This window comes from Gasterosteus aculeatus, chromosome 1 (genome assembly GCF_964276395.1).
Source record: "Gasterosteus aculeatus chromosome 1, fGasAcu3.hap1.1, whole genome shotgun sequence".
NCBI classification, from domain to species: Eukaryota; Metazoa; Chordata; class Actinopteri; order Perciformes; family Gasterosteidae; genus Gasterosteus; species Gasterosteus aculeatus.
The window spans coordinates 22,608,010-22,627,420 of NC_135688.1; the positions used below are offsets into that span (position 1 = coordinate 22,608,010).

Genomic DNA, 19,411 nt, shown 5'->3' on the forward strand with positions numbered 1-19,411 from the left:
ATTTATTGATTGACATAATATCTAGAAAGCGGCATTTCTCAGCTTTCAGAATCCGATTGTGCAAATAGTTAAGGAGTCACTAATTTGAATCCTCCATGTCACTTTCCGTCACCGGTGAAAGGCTTCGGATTAAGGGGGTTAAAAGACAGTCTGTCCAATCAGAAGGGTCTGTCCTCTGTTATAAGGCCCTACCCTTTCCGTAACAAGGTAATTTCGTTGTGTTTTCCTATTTGCCGTTGTGTTTTGCACTTCAGGGCCACCGTATTAGAGTCCTGGGTACAATAAGCACCAAACCACTTAAAAATACTCCAAACACAGAAATTTTGGAACAAAACAAAAACAAAAAAAAGTGCTAAAGTTTTTTCAACTCTGCTGAGTCCTTTTGTGGTCGCGTCATTCTATCAGGATTGTGATGTAGGGAGGACCCAGACGCAGAGTCTGAAAAAACAAAAAGAGTTTAATTGTCAAATCAAAAATCAAAAAAAATGCCAGCGGGCAAAAACGCAGGCGGGGACCAGGGACAAGACACCGAGGGAACCATGAGCATACCAACACTCAGTACATTCAACAATGACGCGACAAGACACAAGAGACACATGACACGGCAAACAAACACAGGGGATGACAGGACAAGGCAGGAAGTGAAGTTAAGCCAGGAGCACCAGAGGCATGAATCTACAAAATAATAATAATACGTGAACCCTAGGAGGAACCCAGGAAACCTGGGATGTTTTCAGACGACGCACAAATGAATGTCAATCTTTCTTTCCTTGCAAACCAACTTCTGGTGATAGGCTAACAAACGTGATGTTTCCAATGCTGTTTGTCTGTTGCATAGCAACAGCCACACATGGCCACACAGGACTATTTTCTCTAGGCTACAGAAATAAATCTGATACACAACGTATTGTGGCTACAACTATTTTCTGCTGAAAGGCAGCTTTTAACTTCTTATTTATCCTATATTTATATTTAGTAACATTTTTAATTTCATGAATAATTTTGGCGATGGGTGCCCTTTTGTTTTGGTTTGAGCACCTGCCCCCCAAAATGTCTGTGCACATGCCTGCACGTAGATGTGGTTTTAGCCTGGTATCTCCATGTTTTATGGGATGTATAGGGCTGACATTTTTTGAGGTGAATCTTCAAACTTTATTTGTGTGTAATATTAACATATATTGTTTTCAACAGTAACATATAAACTGATTGTTATACATGCACTCACAGGGGTTCCCCTTTATCACCAGAAAAATAAATTGTACAAATCTGGAAGTAGTTCCAGAGTTATTACACTTTTTATCATGGGTGTGCCATTTTCAGAGCAGAGGCCAAAAAAGAGTCCCCATAGGGTTAAAGAAAACAATTAATTGTGCATATTTGAATTGTTTCAAATTTTACAAAATATATGTGAGAATTTCAAGTTTAGGAAACAAAATATATTTACGTTACATTACATGTCATTGTATAATGTTTTCATTTGGATACGTTGGATGAAACGTTTATATTCAGTACCTGTTTACCAGGGGTGGACGTAACGAATAACAAATACTTACGTTACTGTAATTAAGTAGATTTTTGAGGTACTTTTATGAGTATTTTCTTCAAGTGTGTAATTTTACTCAAACTTGAGTACAATTTACACCATGTAATCTACTTTGCTACTTTTAAACTCAAAAGTCGCTATTGAGTATGCCCACAATTTGAAATAATATTTAAACTGTCAGATTCTTTTTTTTTTCAATGCAAATCCTTATTGGCTGTCAGATCGCGCCCGCACCAAGACGTAATATAAGCAAAGGCCAACTCGCTGCTGCAGCAGGCAAATGTTTCTGGAGGTAAAATACACAGCGGTGTAAAGAGTGGACTGAGAATTTGAGAAAGAAGCCAAAATGACAGAAGTGGACAGAAGTGTCCAGGGAAAATAATAAACAAAAGATGGGGGACGACTGCCCGTGGCCGTACCTGGAGGAATTTTTCATTTACAAAAGGAGAAAAGGAGACAGCGTCCAGATGAAGTGCAAACTTGACCAACACGGTGATATCTGCTTACAAGACTTCAACGTCTAATCTAAAAAAAACACATTGCGGTAAGATCTTTTACAACTATGATATTGCTTTTATTTTTGTTTCGTGTTTAGGTTATTAATTTGGCTAAGATAAGTCTGCAAAGCTGCCATTGGTTAGCCTGATAATAAGACAGAGCTAGCTAAGGTGTGGAGTCAGTGGGTTACATGCCGCCATTCCGACATCCCACCAGTCTGACGTGGGCCTCAAATTATCAGAATGACAACACTTAATTTTCTATCAAACGTCCCGTCATTCCGACACTTTTTTTCCTCCTATGGTCAGAATGGCGGTATGATTATTTTTTTTTAAACATCCCGCCTTCCCGAAAATGTCTTTAATAGCCTAGTAAAACCTTTTTCATTTGAAGAACTCCACAACCTCGCAAACCAACTTTAATAATCTAATATCAAAATCCCCTGAAATTTAAAATATCAAAATACAGGTATAAATATAAATCGGGCGAGTCTGAAACATGTTAGATTAAGCAGAAATGTTGTCTCGTTCTTCGCCGTCTATCCGGTTGCTAGGTTACTCTGCGGCTGATGACTGACGGCAGAGCACAGGTGGCTTCTTGAGCTTACAGGGTAAGCAAACCATGAATAAATCCAAAAAAAGAAAATTCTCTGAAGAAAATAGAGTTTAATTCAGCATGGACAGACTCATTTGCAGCAGCTCAGGTGATAGTAAGGAGAAGGATGCCGTTCACAGATGGAGAATACATGAAAGAAATGTTCATAAGAATATTTTAAAACATTAAGCTGCGGCTTAATGTTTTATTTATATTAAAGTGGGCTAGTCTTTATTTCAATTTTATACAAATATGGGAAGGATTCAAATCAACTGCATAGTTCAAAGTTTCATTTATTTCAATGTCTGCTATTGACAATGCAATAAAACATCCATCGGTTAAAAAGTAATTTGTACTCTGTCTCGTTTTTGAGAAGAGTACTTTGTACTTTTACTTAAGTATTTTTTTTCAACACTAGCACTTTTACTCGTAATTGAGTACAATTTAAGCAATGTAACAGTACTTGTACTTGAGTACAAATTTTCAGTGCTCTTTCCACCTCCGCTGTTTACTGGGATTTACAATACTGACTTTTGATCATCACTCAAACATTGTTGTGTGTGTGTCTATGTTCAATTCTCAGACATATATTATAGTATATATATATATAGTTTTGTAACCTTTGTTACTAGGTAAATAATACTAATAATGCGTGTATTAAACTCATTGGTACCCGGTTCTACGCGTTCGCTAACACCGAAGGTGGGCGCTAAAGCACCGCGGAGGCCGGATGCTGCGATAAGCGGCACCAACGAAGAAGAAGCTGCAGCTGCACGGTCTCCGTCATCTCCTTTATCCTCTGCGCCATGCTAATAAATCTATCCGAGAGCTGCGGTTACAGTCAATAATAGAGGGCCCTGTGCTGTTTAGGACCAAGACAACGCCAGCTGTCACTACCGGAAGGAAATATTCACGGAGTAACGCGTGTTACGATAACGTTACTTCAGGAGCATAATTCCAGATTACCGGTTAGCATTAGTTGCTAACGCAGCAGCTTCAAGCTAACGTTAATACGCTTTCTTCCCCGTCTGACGGCTGTTTAGAGGACACCACCGGAGAGAGTGTCATGAAATAACGGATACAGCTTTTCTGGTATGCATGGCCGTCAACACGTCCTTTTGTTAGCTTCCCAATAGTGCACGACACAGTTAATAACGTGAAGCACCAGTGCTGGGCGTTATCCCAGTATTATGTCTAACTATGATATATTTGTATACGCTAACGTACGCTACCTAACGTGTATCCCTTGTTGTTGTAACGGAGCTCTGTTCGCGTGTTTCCAGACTACTGTCCGCATAAAGAGTCGGTATGCAGCACACGGAGAACGGCAGCGCTGAAGAGGCGACGGTGGACGTGAAGTTCACCGACCTACCGAACGCCCTGATAGCCTGCAAAGTGCCGGAGGGTCTGTTCGGTGAGGGCGGCCTGAAGGTAAGGACACACTGCCCGGTGTTTGTGCTCATAACGCTGCTGTTATGGCGGCACAGGGCCGACTTGCGTCTTGTGTTGTAAGCGGCCATCCATGAAACTGTAGAGTTATGTAAATATTGCCTGAATCAAATGTGTAAGGAAACACTTGAACTTGAGAACAGCTTGAGGCGTGTAGGTATCCGAACTTGGAAGTTTACAAAAGTCATGTTAACTGTGTATATCTCTTGACTGTAACAACACAGAATCCCTCTTCGGTGTATTGTGACCACTAGATGGAGTTCTGACTTATTGCAAAAAAGTGACACGGTTGACAAAAACAACTCGCTTCCTGGTTCCTTGGTCATTGTGACTTGCTTGATTGCTGAACTCGTGTGATGTAATGCTGGATGAGGCCCCGCTCGTGACATCAGCCACAGAGATGCATCATGGGGAAGATTCTAATAGTTGGCTTTTACCTCCAGTCTGGTATAAGCCGTCTGTTGTACAATCTGTGTGGAAACAGTGAGTCACATTATGAGGTTTGAAATCAAGAGAACACCCATGCCATTAGGCATTATTGCAGGGCCTGCTTCTTGTTCCTTGATCACACCCTTCTTGGTGTCAAAGATTTGCCAATCCATACCATTTTATTTGACAGTCATCTGTCACTAACTGGATTGATGTGGAGCAGGAATCGGATCAGTTTCATGTTGCGGTATGAGTTTTTCACGTACCGTCACATCGGTGAAAAGCCGTAACACCCGAAGTTGCTCTTTGGCTGGCAGGCAGAAACATTCATTTTTTTTACACCTTACGCCATGGTTATAACTTTATAACAACAATTTATAACCCACAACAAACACTCTTTAACAGGGTGAAACACCGGGACACAACAATTTGTGACACGTAAACAATTGATCAAACCGCGTGCTGGGTACAGCTCGCCCGCTATCACACCGAGAAGAAACCATGAAAAGAGCAGCTCTGCTAGTCTGTGTGTCACGCAGATCCTCCACCTGTTAGTTGGGGTTCTGTAGGTGTCCCTGGGCCCCTGTCATCAGTGTGTGAATGGGCACTTGTAAAAGTACACTCCATTTACCATTTGTTTTTTATTTTAAAAAGCCCTTTTATTGGTTTATTGGTTAGTCATTTGCATGTTAGTTTGATTACTTGACTAATTAACGATTTATATTCCATAGCAAATCCAAAATAATGACTCAATGTTGGGATTTGAACTTCCAATGTATTTAAGTAAGAAGTTAACACGAATGTGATCGTCGTAATAAATACATTGAATAGTAATACAAAATTAAAATGCAAATATGCTTTTACAAGTAACTCAAATCAAGCAATCAAGCCTATGCCAGTGACACGCATGTTGCTGCCACACAGAGCTTTAATTGTCACGTTGTAGGCTTTAGTATCATCGTAGTAGTAATACTAGTATGTTATGTTGATCTCTCGTAATTGTGTTGATATGAAATTATTCTTTTGTTTGAAGAATCGTAGAGGTGGTTAACTATTCCAAACGAACAAAAAGACTGGCTACTCTGATAATTCACTGATTAACTACATTGTACTTAACATAACTGAAACACCAGCATCCTCCAAGAGGCGTTGTTTCCAACAGGTAACCCTAAAGCCTAGTTTATGCTTCTGCGTTTTCAGAGAGTCGCAAGGACACGCAGACGCAAGACCCCCTTGCACGCCCCTTGCGTGCCTTTTCACACCTCCTTGCGTCCTTGCGTGTGTCGACCCATTTTTCTAGACTAGCGTCAAAAGCTACGCAAGCCTCTCGCAAACCGCAAGGCTGTGATTGGTCTGCTAACTACATCCTTTACGGAGTCTCACATTTCTGTTTTCATAGCACAATACCGCCATTATTAAAACGAAGATTTTTTTATGAGAGAACGGATCGGATTGAAGAGCTTTTGTCGAGAGAAATCCGTAAATATGACCACTTCTACAACCCGTCGTTGGTCGACAATAAGAACGCGCAGATGACCTCCGATTCACGGAGGGAGATCTCTGCAAACGTTGGTTTGCCGGTCGAGGGGTTTACAAAGTTGTGGAGGAAAATATGGGACAAATATGTCTGCGAAAAAAAGGCGATGAAAAGCAGCAGTGGCGATGTACGGGGCAATAAAGTCTGATAAATAAATAAACAAACCAACAACTTCCACACACAAAGACGTGACTCTCTAGGTCGTCTTCAACAAAACACGTTACTCCGCCTATTGTTCTGGCGGTGAATTGCTCTGCAACACACGCAAGACTTTAGAACCATGAATTGAAACGAGTGCAGTACAAGACGGCAACCTTTACCCAACATGTTACCCTAACCCTTACAACAAGTTAACAAGGCTGGCGTTACTTAGCAGTTAACGCTAACTAAAACTTACTCAGCAGCAGAAGACGTGGTGGCTCCAGCATGCTTTTGTTTAACATGTTTGTGCATAACCATGGTGCTGCTGTGAAACGACCATTCTGTTCTGCAGATGCTGCATTGTACTGTGTGGTTTACTGTCAGACTTTGGACAGTCTCATTCTGTTTTTTCGACTCTCTCCCCCCTCCGTTCAACTTCAGAAAGTTCTTCTTTTCCTTGGTGCTTATAACGTTAGACAATGGAAGCGATACTGCCCCAGCACGCTGAATGAAAATGATCGGTAGCTCTCAATCTTTTCATGTCGACGTCGTTGATTATGTCGGCTAATCGTTGCGCCTCTACATAAAAGTAGCTCCGGATTTGGGACCCAAAATGCGACCAGACCTGAACCGGCCGGTGGCTTCCGGTTACGTGAGACTCTTTCCACAAGGAGAGGCGGAGCGTGTCGTCAAATACTAAATGTGATTGAGGGACGTCATTGCTGGCTTTAAACAGCCTTTTTGTGATAAGGAACAGAAATAGTAACATAAACCCAAAGTATTTGGGATGGAGGTTTGTGCAGTACTGGTAACAAACAGCAGGGATACGTAAGAACGTCTTCCATCTGCCACAGCCCTGACCCCAGTAAGTAAAAGTGAAGACGAAGAAAGGTCACCCTAATTGTTAGGGTGTCACTGTGGACACACACACACAACCGCCGCTGATATACACACCGCATGAACACACACACAGGGCAGGGAGGTGCTCTAGGTTTTGCTGACGTTTGTGGAAAAGGAAAACGCCACAGGAGAGGGGCAAATGGTGTCTGGTGAAAAAGTGACTGGTGTTGGGTTTTGTTCCTCCTCCCCTTTCCTCCACAACCCTGCTGCTTTCCTACTGGGCATCTTCAGTGGATCAGTAGGTCAGCTGATGTATCCTGTGACAGAATATTCCACTGAGGCTGTGTGAATGTTTCATGAATCCTTGAGAACAGTCGTGGGTGAATTCATAAATAGTCTCTCTGGCAGAGACCGGAATGTACCGTTGTTCTCCACAGCGGCACACCACCAGAGCGGAGTGCTTCTGTGGATGACAAGAATGCACAGATAATTAAAAAATAAAAACTTGTTTTGTGCTTTCTTTCTCTTTTTAAGTATTGCTAAGAAGAAAAATACAGCACCTGGTGCTGGGCGGTGCTGAGTGAAAGGTCAATACGTGATCGGCCTACTGCTTCATTACAACCACTAGTACAAACGTTATTGATCCGAGCGACTGGATAGGCCTTGTCTGACGCTGTAGTCCTAATGGCACATGTGTCACTGAGCTCCAGGCCCTGTTCCCCGGTGACACGGTGGACCTCTGTTAAAGACGCAAGGAAACGTTCCGTCTGTGCCCTGCAAAAAGGAATTTGTCACCGGAAAGAACACAGCGGTTCAGAGATGGCGGGTGGAAGTATTTGTCATTGGAATTAGACCCGAGGGAAGTGGAATCCACCTAAAACTACAAAGACCGTTTGAGTCTTTCCATGTCTTAAACCCTGGAAAAAGACAAACGGTGCCAAACAGACTCGGTCCAAAGTGACACAACCTTTTAGTTGACGAGAATCCCCTTATCTGTAGATAATGCTGGAAAACAAAATGTTGAATATTAACTTCTTTCAAGGTTGCGATACAGGTTCATACACTGCAGCATGTATATCACAGCAGTGTAAAGGAGAGGAAACAGAGATAATCATGACCCGTTCAACTTTCAATCAAAGACACTATTTAAATGGTAATCAAGCTCAAGCTCATTGTGTGATCTCTCTAATCATATCGTTTTAGGGTTAGACGATATATCAGCTGATGCCTGCCCATCCTCAACAATTCTGCTTGGATTATTTCTTCTGAAGTACCCGGTGATGCAAAGTGTTGCCTGAGATGCACTGTAATTCGGTCAATCAATCCCCCTGCTGCCAGCTCTTAGTTGGACCATATGACTTTCACCTTGGCGTCCAACACACCAGCAAGATGCAATAAAAATGTAGCAGCTGCCTATTAGCACAGCACTATGTGCACACCTGTGTGTGTGTGTGTGCTGCCTGCCTCTTTGTCTACTGAGGGAATGGAAAAAATGGGAAGATGAAACAAAAACAAAAGGGATGGAAAAAATGTAGGGCTGTGCACACGCTTACATAGCAGCCACAGCGGGGCGAGGTCTGCAGATGATTAGCACCTTCTCTCTCACTCACACACACACACACACACACACGGTAATGTTTAACATCAACAAACATCACTTACATGAGCGCATTGGCTTCACTGTTGGGAAGCTCAACACTTTATTTTCCATCTGACACACACACATGGATCATTTGACCATGCAATAACACTTGCTCTCAGGGAGCCTCAGACATCAAGTACAGACCGTGGACGTGGTGTCTGATGCGTTACGATTGGGGGTGTGACGATTAGGGGGGTGTAAATGAAGTGTAATCACAAACCTCAATATCATTTCACGCTGCATCTCCCTGAACAAGGGCGATACAGGGAATAGATGGATGGGTTACCACACTAAGAAAAAAAAATGTTGCATCTACTTAACTATGTTATGTCAACCGGTTGCACACAACTGTTGTTTAAAAAGGAAAAGCAATGTACTATTAATGTGAACAACAAATCTTAAGTGAATCTTGCTTAATTATCTTACTTTAAATGGACGTGCCATATTGTATAACCACAACCACATTATGTTTGATGTACTAACACTGCATTCACTTAACTTCAGTGTTTACTTAACACCGATGCATATTATAGATGTGGTAGGTTTGTGTTAATGCAACGCCTTTGGTCTGTTTAAACATGTCAAATGAATACAATTTAAGTTGTTACTGAAATTCAATTAAACCTTTATTATACTCTGGAAGCATTTGTGGGACTATTACAACTAAAGTCACACGTGTAAAATACGAATGTGTATGCAAACAGTCCCAAAAACAGAAACTATACCAATAAAGAAATATTCCATTTCTAGATCAATCAATGAATATCTCTATATAATATAATCTGTGTATAATTTTACTGTTTTAACCCCACACTTGAATGCAGCAACGATATTCAAACAGTAACATAGTCATAAACTGTTATCTCCATCAAATACCTATTTTCTGAACCAACTAACGTTTATGGATGTTGACAACTTAAACATTATTAAATTCATCAAACATTTATGTCATTATGAACTGGCCAACCTGGAGGTTATGCTGTTCAAAATGTCAACAGCTACACTGCGTCCAACTCTTCACTTTTGTAAAACATTTACTGTACCACAGGTGACCGTGTCAAATAACAATATAACATACTAACAAATAACTAATAACAGTTGTGTCCAGCCTCAGTCCACAGTGGAAAAGCACTTCCTTATATAAGGATGAACAGAAATTCAACCCAGTTCTTGTCTTGATGGCACGATGCTCATGCAGTTTGTTTTTGAGAACCTGCACTTTGGTGGAGAGCTTGTTCTGAGTCCAATCCCGTCAAAATGCTCTGAAGAAACTGCAAAGTGTATCGCAGGTCCTTGGGATCAAGTTCAAACTGTAGCCAAACAGCGCTGCACAGCTATTGGCCACATCTCTCAGGTCTTGCAGCACTGTACATCCTTCAACGATGATGCCGACATCCTCCGGTGCATGGGTTCCCTCGTGTCCCACGACGTAGAGAACATCTGTATTATGAATGAATATTTTAAAGTTTCTTTCAAGAATAAGACCGGTAATTGTGTTTTACTTGTGAAGAAATCTGCAAAAAGGCTCAAGGTACACAAGGAATCGACACGACCCATAAAATCACTAACAGCCCTATAAGTCCTATAAAACACACCTGTGAGATAGGCCGCGATGTGGACAGTAAGAATGGAAAGTGTCACGTTGATCGAGGACCGAAAACTACTCTGGAGGAGACTTTGGCCTCACAGCTGACAAACGACAGAAGTCAGAATGTGGATTTTTGTCTAACTCCGGCTCTGGTTGGCCGGTTAATGTTGTCAACCGCTTTTTCGAATCGTCTGTCCCTATTGTATCCAACTACTGCTTCCCTAGCCACTCGAAGCCCAAGATGGGTAGAGCGTAAAATGACGATGTACATGCTGGATGCAAGCGAAGACTCAGATATTCAGATAAGCATTCAGATTTAATCCTGTTCTGGCTCGGTTTGAAACAGGTGTGCGAATAAAATCCACGAAAAGCATTTGGTCTACAAGCGGGACGTGGATGTCCTGTTGACGCCCGAATGTCTTCTTCCCAACCCAGGAGTGTTTAAGTACTCGCACAAAGTGCAAATGTTGGCGAACAGGCTGCACAGCCTGCTCTTGTTTTTCCAACTGCCGGCTGCTCACACACACACACACACACACACACACACACACGCACACGCATCCCCTCCACTTGAAGCGCTCTGCTATTAATACCTCATAAAGCATGTTATCAAACTGCATACTTTCCATGAGCACCACCTCGACACTACCTCTTGCGTTTCTCCTTCCATCCTGCATTCTTTCTACCCTGCATGTCTCCGTCCTTCCACTCTTTTCTATTCCTATCCATCCTTTCTATATTCTCTCTCCCTGTCTGCCAGCTGGCCTGGTCCCCCCCGACCCCACCCTCAGCTTAGACTGACATGGGTTCTGCACTGGCGAGTCAGCTGATGCGTCTTTGGTATGTGTGTAAAATCAAGAGCTGCGGGGCTCTTTGTCACGTTTTCCATTCCAAGAAGTACAAATGCAACAGAAAGCCGATTAACGTCAGCTTGCTCAGCGGTGATGTCATTATTTTCCAGTATCTCGCCACACACGCACACACAGCTCTCTTTTCTGTGTGATTAGTCAGCATTGGCTAGTATCTGTCAGTAGAGGTCTAAGCAGAAAAAACAGAAAGAGACCGTCCCTCCTTCCTCCACAGGCAATTGGCTGGTGGTGAATAAACGAATGAATGAGAGCAGGTTGAGAGGAGGGAGGGGCTTGTGTGTAATGCGTCATCGGCTGGCACACACTCATTTAAGTGGCAGTGGAGCAGCAGTAGAAGAGAGAGACAGATATAGAGAGCGAGCTGGGAAGAGGCCCATTGACATTTTCTGCTCCACACCCAAAAGATTCCTTCAGTCGGAGCGAGGTCTGCGTGGTACCGGGATTGAGCGCTGAGCAGGAAGAAGAACGGATCCAGACCAGATAACCTTGGAGCGCGTAGGAGGCCGCGTGTTGACTGCAGAGTATCGCCCACGAACTGGACCTGTTCGCTGTGAAGACGGAAGAAGAGAAGCTCTGGCTTCACCACCACCGAGGAAGACCCGGGTGCTGGAGGGAACGGACCAGCTTCCAGTTTGAGGAGCATCCATAACCTGCCCGTCCTCTGCCACCCTGGGGAAGGCAACGTTCCACCGGTCTCCCCGATTTCCCCCTTCCTCTCCACTATCATTGCCGCCCGTCCCGCGTGGCGCCCGGACCTCAGGTATACGTTCGAAAAGGTTTCGGCTGCCCGGATCCCCCAGCATGCACATCAAGACTACCAAGTGTAACCACTTCTGCCTGGTCGCCTCGGTGACCAACCAGGAAGTGTTCAACCGTCCCGAGGCCCAGGTAAGAGAGCGCTCCAACCAGCGTCCTCGGTGTTAATGGCGTTTGAATACTTCTGCATCCAAGCCAACAATCTTTATTAATTCCGTGACTTGAGTCCCATCAGCGGATTAATCTATCTGGGCAGTAATGTTGGTAAATGTGGGCTCACTGGAACAGCTTCTGTAGCTGTGCAGCTCACAAATGAACCAGTGAGGTCATTGGGGTTATCTGGGCCGTCTGAATTTCTAATGTGGAGGATTGAGTGAGTTTCACAGAGAACCACATGTGGGCCGCTTTGATGTGATAACCAGTGACGCCTCTGACTCGGCCGCTGGCAGGATTTAATACCAGTTACCATTTTTCAGTCTTGGTTGGGTACATGTATCTACACGTCCGTATCTATATATAGATATACTTATCCTAGAGGAGAAACCACAGAACCAGTCAGTTTGCTGGAGGCTTCTCGGTGTTGCGGACTGATGCTTATTACATCTCATCAACAGAACCAGAGACTATAAATAAATAAGCAACTTAAGAGGTCCAAAAAAGAGACTGCAAGACATCTTGAGCCGTGCCTGGTGACAGGCTTCAGGAGAATTCACCAACCCACCCCGTCCATGCCAGTGAACAGTGTTGGGCCAAACATAAAACAAAAATCAAGCACATGTCAATCTTTGGCCATGCTTGGCCAGTGATTGGCTTAGGAGGGCATGTGGGCGGGGCCTTGACTCAGTGGCTTTCTCCCCTTAATCCCGACAGTTCAGTCTCTGGCTCCAAATGAAGTCAGAATGTGAGATGATTAGGCGTTACTCCGTCCAGTAGTCATCCATCTTTTTACACATTCCACGTGGTCAATGTAGTCAGCTCACTTCCTGTCTGTAAGTGTGATGTTTCCCTACATGGCCTTTTAACTGTGTTTCGTTTTTTGAGCTGTTCTGATGAGAAACGACGGGTTCTGAAGAGGAAGTAGCAGTTCACTGCAGACGTAGTCCTTATGTGGGGAACCCCACCTTGTCTGCTGGTGCTGCAGCAGCTCAGCTGGTGGTCTGCTTCTGAGAAGAGCAGAGTCTTCTGGGCTGCTGCCCGGTTCATTGTTCTCTCCTGTCACTCTGGTTGGTCATCTAAAGACAAGGCTCCCCCTCAGTCAGACCCAGTCAGGCTACAGAGGAGAGGGGGCTATTTTTATACTTCCAGCCTCATAATCGTATTGATGGCTGCCTCTGACTCACACTGCTCACTACTTTCACACAAGTAAAAAGCGTGACTTCCTCCTCCCGTCTCTTCCCAGGCCACCTTTGAGGCCTTGTTCCGGTCATTCGACCCGGAGGTGCAGTTCCAGTACTTCAAGTCTTTCCGGCGGGTGCGGATCAGTTTCAGCGATGCTCTGGCTGCAGCCGAAGCCCGACTCCGACTCCACAAGACGGACTTCAGCGGCAAGGAGATGAGACTCTACTTCGCCCAGGTAAGTTCTGGAACTGCATTGGCTGCAATGATAGGAAGCCTACTGCCTATTCAGACCCATAAATCCTTCAGTATGACGAGCTTCAGGCTGCCAAGGACCTTCATGTTTAGTTAATAATGAAGTGAAATGACTTCCATGACAAAATCAGGGAATGTTATTTATTCCTGCATTTATTTTACACACTTTAAATCCCCCATTTGATTTCAGAAAGACTTTACTTTTCTATGAAGTGGTGTTTTCAGCCAATCACACGCTTACAGCTCCTTACAGCTCCGATTATTTTAGCTGCTGACTATTAATATATACTACACTACCTATTAGAATATGCTGTCATAATGCCTTTGTCTCTGCATGTTTGTGAGCCAAAATGTATTTTTAGTCCAACTGTCTTGTGTGTTCAGTCCGTCCATATAGGGAGTCCTCGCCTGGAGCCGCCCAAGCCAGACAAACAGTTCCTGATCTCGCCCCCCGCCTCCCCTCCCGTGGGCTGGTCCCAGTCTCTGGACGCCACGCCGGTTGTTAACTACGACCTGCTGTGTGCCATCTCTAAGCTCGGGCCAGGTACGCCACCTCACGCAAGATTAAAGGATCACTCCCACTTCTCTAATGATGACACAAAACTAATCCGCCACTAAATGAGACATGACCACGTTGTCCCATTCTCATGGAAACCCTGTCTGTCTGAGTAGGCGCTGTGTGTCACCGCGCTTATTATAATACAAGACAGACATTTTAGTTAGTGTGTGTCATCACTAAGAACCATCATCACATCACAACGTCATTCTCAGTGACCTAGTCCCCCCCCCCGCCCCCTTCTCCCCCTCTGTCCTGAACTACTTTGTGTGATTCCAGGGGACAAGTACGAGCTCCACACCGCCACCCCCACCACCCCCAGCGTGGTCATCCACGTCTGCGACGACGAGCGCGGCGACAGCTCCGCCCCCGACGACAGCGACCAGGACGACAAGCCCCGCCCCCTGCGGCAGAAGATCGTTCAGACGCGCCGCCCCGACTTCACGCCCGAAGCGGAGCAGTGAGCAACGGTATTGGCGGAGAGCTCGGCGCGCTCTCGGGGCTTTGAAGGTTTGGGGACTTCGGAGAGACTCCCGAGCATTTCATGAGGCGGGGGGACATAACCTGTGTCCAGTGCTGCATTCATGTCCTGAGGGAAAGACGGGAGATAAAAGCTTCTTCCCGGGCAAAACACTGATCACGTGAATGTCATATTTCTGCCTGTGAGTTTGTGGATGAGAGATGGAGCTGGAGGAAATAATAGTGATAAAATGTAGGAATTTGTGTATCCTCGTGTTTTGATTGTAGTATGATGACGAGACTCAGCTGGATGTTTGGTCTGTGGTGATATGTTGAGAAAAAAAAACCCTGAAGGTACCATGACCAAGTTAGTGTTTGTGATATGAAGCAGGCCAAGGGGAATAAAGTCCCTCCAGTGACTTGGATGTTGGTTATTCCCACGCGACATGAATGCAGCATCACTCTGACTCGCCGTGTCCGTCCTCATGTTGGCTTTGACCGAGGGAAAGCATTTTTTGAATAGGTCACTGCGTGTAGATATCATAACCTCAGTCAGCTGTAGAAGCCGAAGAGCGACCCGCCGGCTTGTGTCTCCTCCTGGGAGGTCACGTGGACGCTGTGGATCCCCCCCCACCCCCCTCCCCCATCAGCTCCACCACTGTGTGACAGCTTCACCTGCAGCTGTTGAGTGTTGGGCATGTGGTCAAAGCTCGCCCTCCTCTCATTGTACAGACCACCCTTCATCACGAGGAGGAGGAAGAGTCCCGTCGGGACCGCTTGTATTTTAACTAGTTACTGGAGCTCTTCTGACATTTCCCTGTCCTCACACTCACAAAGCAGCCATGTTAATGTGAGCACTTCAACGCCACCAACCTTTGATATGCTGTCCATAATGAACAATCAGGGCTGACCTTTGACACTGGCTGTTATTGTGAGAGACAAGAGGGAAGTTTTTGTGTTTTCACCGGTTGTCAGTTTGTGTCTGTCTGTCTGTTCCTCTTCTGACCGCTGTGCTAACCGTCCTGCTCCTCATAGGCTCCACCAGTGTGCACGTTAAAGAGGAGGTTGCTCTCACCCTTTTTCTTTTCACGTTTGTAACATGTGTTTTTGATACTTCAGTGAGAGCACACAGCTGTGGTGTGTTTGGTAATAAATGGATATTTCCACCAGCTTCTCTGCTATCCTGCAGAAACGAAAGTAGTGTACCGTTTCCTGTATGATGTAATCTTGACATTCTCTGTAGTTCTTACTCGTGCAGGCTTCTGGTCCACGTCGTTTGTGTGGAGGCTCTCACTGTAGCTGCTGATGTTGGAGCACTGTGAGGAGCCCGGCTGTCTCATTCAGCATTAAACAAAGATCCAACTGCACACGGCTCTTTGTGGTTCCTTCACATTACCATATTTTGAATAACTGCAAAACTAGTTCATCTGGCTCGCCTGTTTCCTCTGGTTTGTCTTTTTGACCTGTACTGACCGCGCCTACATGTTTTATACTTCATTTTCAGTGAGAAAAAAGGCATGCCGCTACAAAAGGGCAAGTAGCTGAAGTATGGAGTCATGCCACGAAGAAGTAAGGCAGTTCTGAAGGCAAAAGGGGTTCTAACCTTTTACTAGCAAGTTGTACATAATAAAGTACCTAATAAATCATTGTGTATCATGGAGACTATTACAACCACTATTAATCATGTTGATGGATGCAGAAGGGCCGTTCCAGCTCAAAGGTGTTATGATCCTTTAAAATGTTAAACACAGCAATGGTCAATGTGGCTTTTTTCATTAGAGTTGTTTAAAGCTAAACGTATTCATGGACCTTACTGCGTTTCATATATGAGTATAAGTATCAGTAGGGATCCTTTAGGCTGTTGTCTGGATCTAATTGACTTATAGCTGCACCACAGCATGAAAACCCAAAAGATGTTGTGACATTATGCTCTGCTTACCTCTCTGGTGAAGAAGCAGCGGCACCCTCTGCTGTTTTCAAACTCGGGTGCAGCAACTCCTGGAATTCTCTTCTCTGCTCTCACATTGGTGTCCCAGTGGTCTTAATAGGCCCCTCCCACTCACAAGTAATATAAATTGTTATATAACGTAGAGATTAAAGAGCTGTATTTCTATTAAAAGGCTATATCCTGTCATGGCCTGTTCCTAGTCACACGGTCAACTGTCCACCTGAGAGACGTGATGTGTTCAAGGTTGGAGTCCGATATTATTCACATTATCCATAGATCCAAATAGTCCCATTGTAGTGCAAACACTCCCACAGCTCACTCAAACAAGCTGCATGGAAAGAAGCACACAAATATGTCCTTTTGTTTTGGAAGTATGTCAGCCATGACCTCCATGATGATTTGCTCTTTGTGTTTAATATATTCATCTCCGCCAACCCCGTGTACATGAACCCTGTTTTATATTTCTGAACTTTGCTTCATACAGCGGAATACTTTCTCCAATCAAAGCCAACGTGCACACACAAAAGATGCCAGCATTAACCGTAACAATCGTGTTTCCCATGTTGCCTGAAGGCATCATTAGTGGGCGTGCCAGTGGACTGCGTGTGGTGGAGGTCCACTGATTTGCCCCGGGGGCCACGGGCCGTCTTCTGGTTTACTAAAGGGATCTGCCTCACGTACACATGTCACATGACACACTGCTGAGCTGTATGCCTACAGCCACAGGGAGTCACTCTGTGCAACGACCACACCAACATTCTCTTCTTACATTTGGCTCTTACTAAATGTTAATGTACTACAAAACTAAAAAAGCTGTCATTTTGTCACAAAGACGATTTGTGTAAAATCGCTCCCCCCGGTTGCTCTTTGTGCACCTTAAGATCCTCATTATGTTCCCTGTTCCTGCTGGTGTCCCGTTCCTTTGTGCTGGGTGAAGACTAAGCACAACAGGGGGATACACCGCTGTTTCATTCCAAAATCATGAATATATGATATGAATACATCAATCAATACATGCGTTTTAATTTATTTACTAAATGCTTTGTTAGTAAAGTGCCTAATAAGAGCGGTGAAGCAGCTGTCCCAGCCTCCGTGGTAAACAATGCTGAATTTTATTGCGTGTTCAACTTAACTTTTGCATTACAATAAAAGGAAAATACATTTTAGATTTCCCATGAAGGTGTCATGAGGTGAAGGTCATGAGGTGTCGTAACGGGAGAGGGGACAGGAGCAAACAAACAGCTGAGGCATCATCTTCATCAGCACCAGTCTCATCTTCCTCCTACATTCCCCAGTCCGACCGGTTGGTGAGAAGGATCACAGACAGACGCAGATAAAGAGGAGAGGAGACATTGATCAGCGAGCAGGTCATCAGGGTGTTTAGCCGAGGTAACTGGATAATGTAGTGTACCAATGTGTGGCGGGGGGTTGTATTGGTGTTTTCCGAATCCTGATGTCTAGTTTCACTGACCAGCTGATCTGGATCCTGGAGCTCTCTGCTGTGTAGGAGGGACGACATGTTTCTCTTCTTATTCCATCCTCTCTTTTCCCTTCCTCCTTCTCCTTTTCCTACTCCACCATACATCTCCTTTTTTTGGGTCACAAGTCATCCTGTCATTCATCATCATAGGCTCCTATTTGTCCCTTTGGTTTACAGTAAATATTTAGAAATGTAAATGAGTATTTCCTTCATGAAGAACTTGATCATTGTATTTGCTGTATGCAGGAAACACCAGTTTGCCACTTGGTTTCTTCCCTAAATCTTATGTAATTTTAAATTCTATTTCTTGGACAAAGGTAATGATGAGGGCATCTTTCATTCTAATTCATTAACTATTAATGATTTTACGTTGTCAAATGTCATTAACTTTTGATCTTAATCTTTTTGTGATTAATAAATCTGCTATAATGACTATATACTTTAAAACACAAGGCAAGGTTTCCCTCCCAGGTCACAACCACTGCGACGGATCATCCTAATATGGTTTGGACAGAAGGAGGGACGTGTGGGACTAACTTAAAAGATTTAAAAAACACCCTTTTCACAAAAGGAACCGTCAGAGGCTGATTATCAGAACAGAACATTACCACTGCTCTGAAGGTTGTTGTCTTGCCTCTTGAGGCCAAAATGAATATTCTGACATGATGCATCCGTTTTCACACCTAACATTTAAAAACACCCTTCTGAGGAATATTATTGTCACGGGATGCGGGTGGAAGGCAGGACTCAAACGCAGACTTGCGGGAAACAAAAGACTTTAATAGTCACAAGGGTCAAAAAACACCGGAACCGGGGGCAAACGCACACAGGCAAGAGACTACGGCGATCCAAGACGAAAGACAATGACGCGACAACTGACACACGGTTTAAATACACAAGGGAGGTGCAGGTGATTGGACACAGGTGGAAACTATTAGACGAACACAGGGGATGACGAGACAAGGCAGGAAGTGAAGTTACCCGGGGACACGAGTGGCAGAAAACTACAAAATAAGACAGGAAGTGAACCACACCGTGACAATTATCCAGTCAAAGAAGTTGTTTGTTCCTAAGTCATAAATACAGAACGACTTGCCTCACAGTCCCTTTTTGTGCAACCTTAGGAAAGACAATTAACCGTGAACCGTACCGTACCGTGAACGCTGTGCATTGTTCCTTTTGTTAAAACTCTTTGAGTTCGTAAATAAAACATTTTGAGTCAGAAACATCATGATGAGCAATTTCCTCAGTTTATGTAAAACAAAAGAAAAGTCATTTTCTCAGGTTTCAAACACACACACACACACACACACACACACACACACACACACACACACACACGTCAACCCGAAGCTGCTCCACTCCGACACTGCCTGAGAACCTGTGGATGATGAGGAGCTCCCTGTTCCGGCCGCAGACGACCTCATCGATGTAAAGCGAGCTCGCCTTGACCTCCAGGTTCTCCTGCAGCTCCCGCTGGCAGCGGACCAGA

General features: G+C 44.3%; 1 protein-coding gene across 2 annotated transcripts; it reads left to right on the plus strand.

Moving 5' to 3' along the window:
• Window positions 1-3,365: 3,365 nt before the first annotated feature.
• On the plus strand, window positions 3,366-15,858 carry rcan1b (regulator of calcineurin 1b). Of its 2 annotated transcripts, XM_040177849.2 has the most exons (5): window positions 3,366-3,727; window positions 3,919-4,066; window positions 13,286-13,459; window positions 13,861-14,020; window positions 14,312-15,858. In XM_040177849.2, the coding sequence occupies exons 2-5, from the start codon at window positions 3,944-3,946 to the stop codon at window positions 14,494-14,496; spliced, it is 642 nt and encodes a 213-aa protein (XP_040033783.1). In that variant the 5' UTR covers window positions 3,366-3,727; window positions 3,919-3,943; the 3' UTR covers window positions 14,497-15,858. The 2 variants fall into 2 exon arrangements, with proteins under 2 accessions (XP_040033783.1, XP_040033792.1); XM_040177858.2 differs by lacking the exons at window positions 3,366-3,727; window positions 3,919-4,066 and adding an exon at window positions 11,082-12,018.
• Window positions 15,859-19,411: the final 3,553 nt, after the last annotated feature.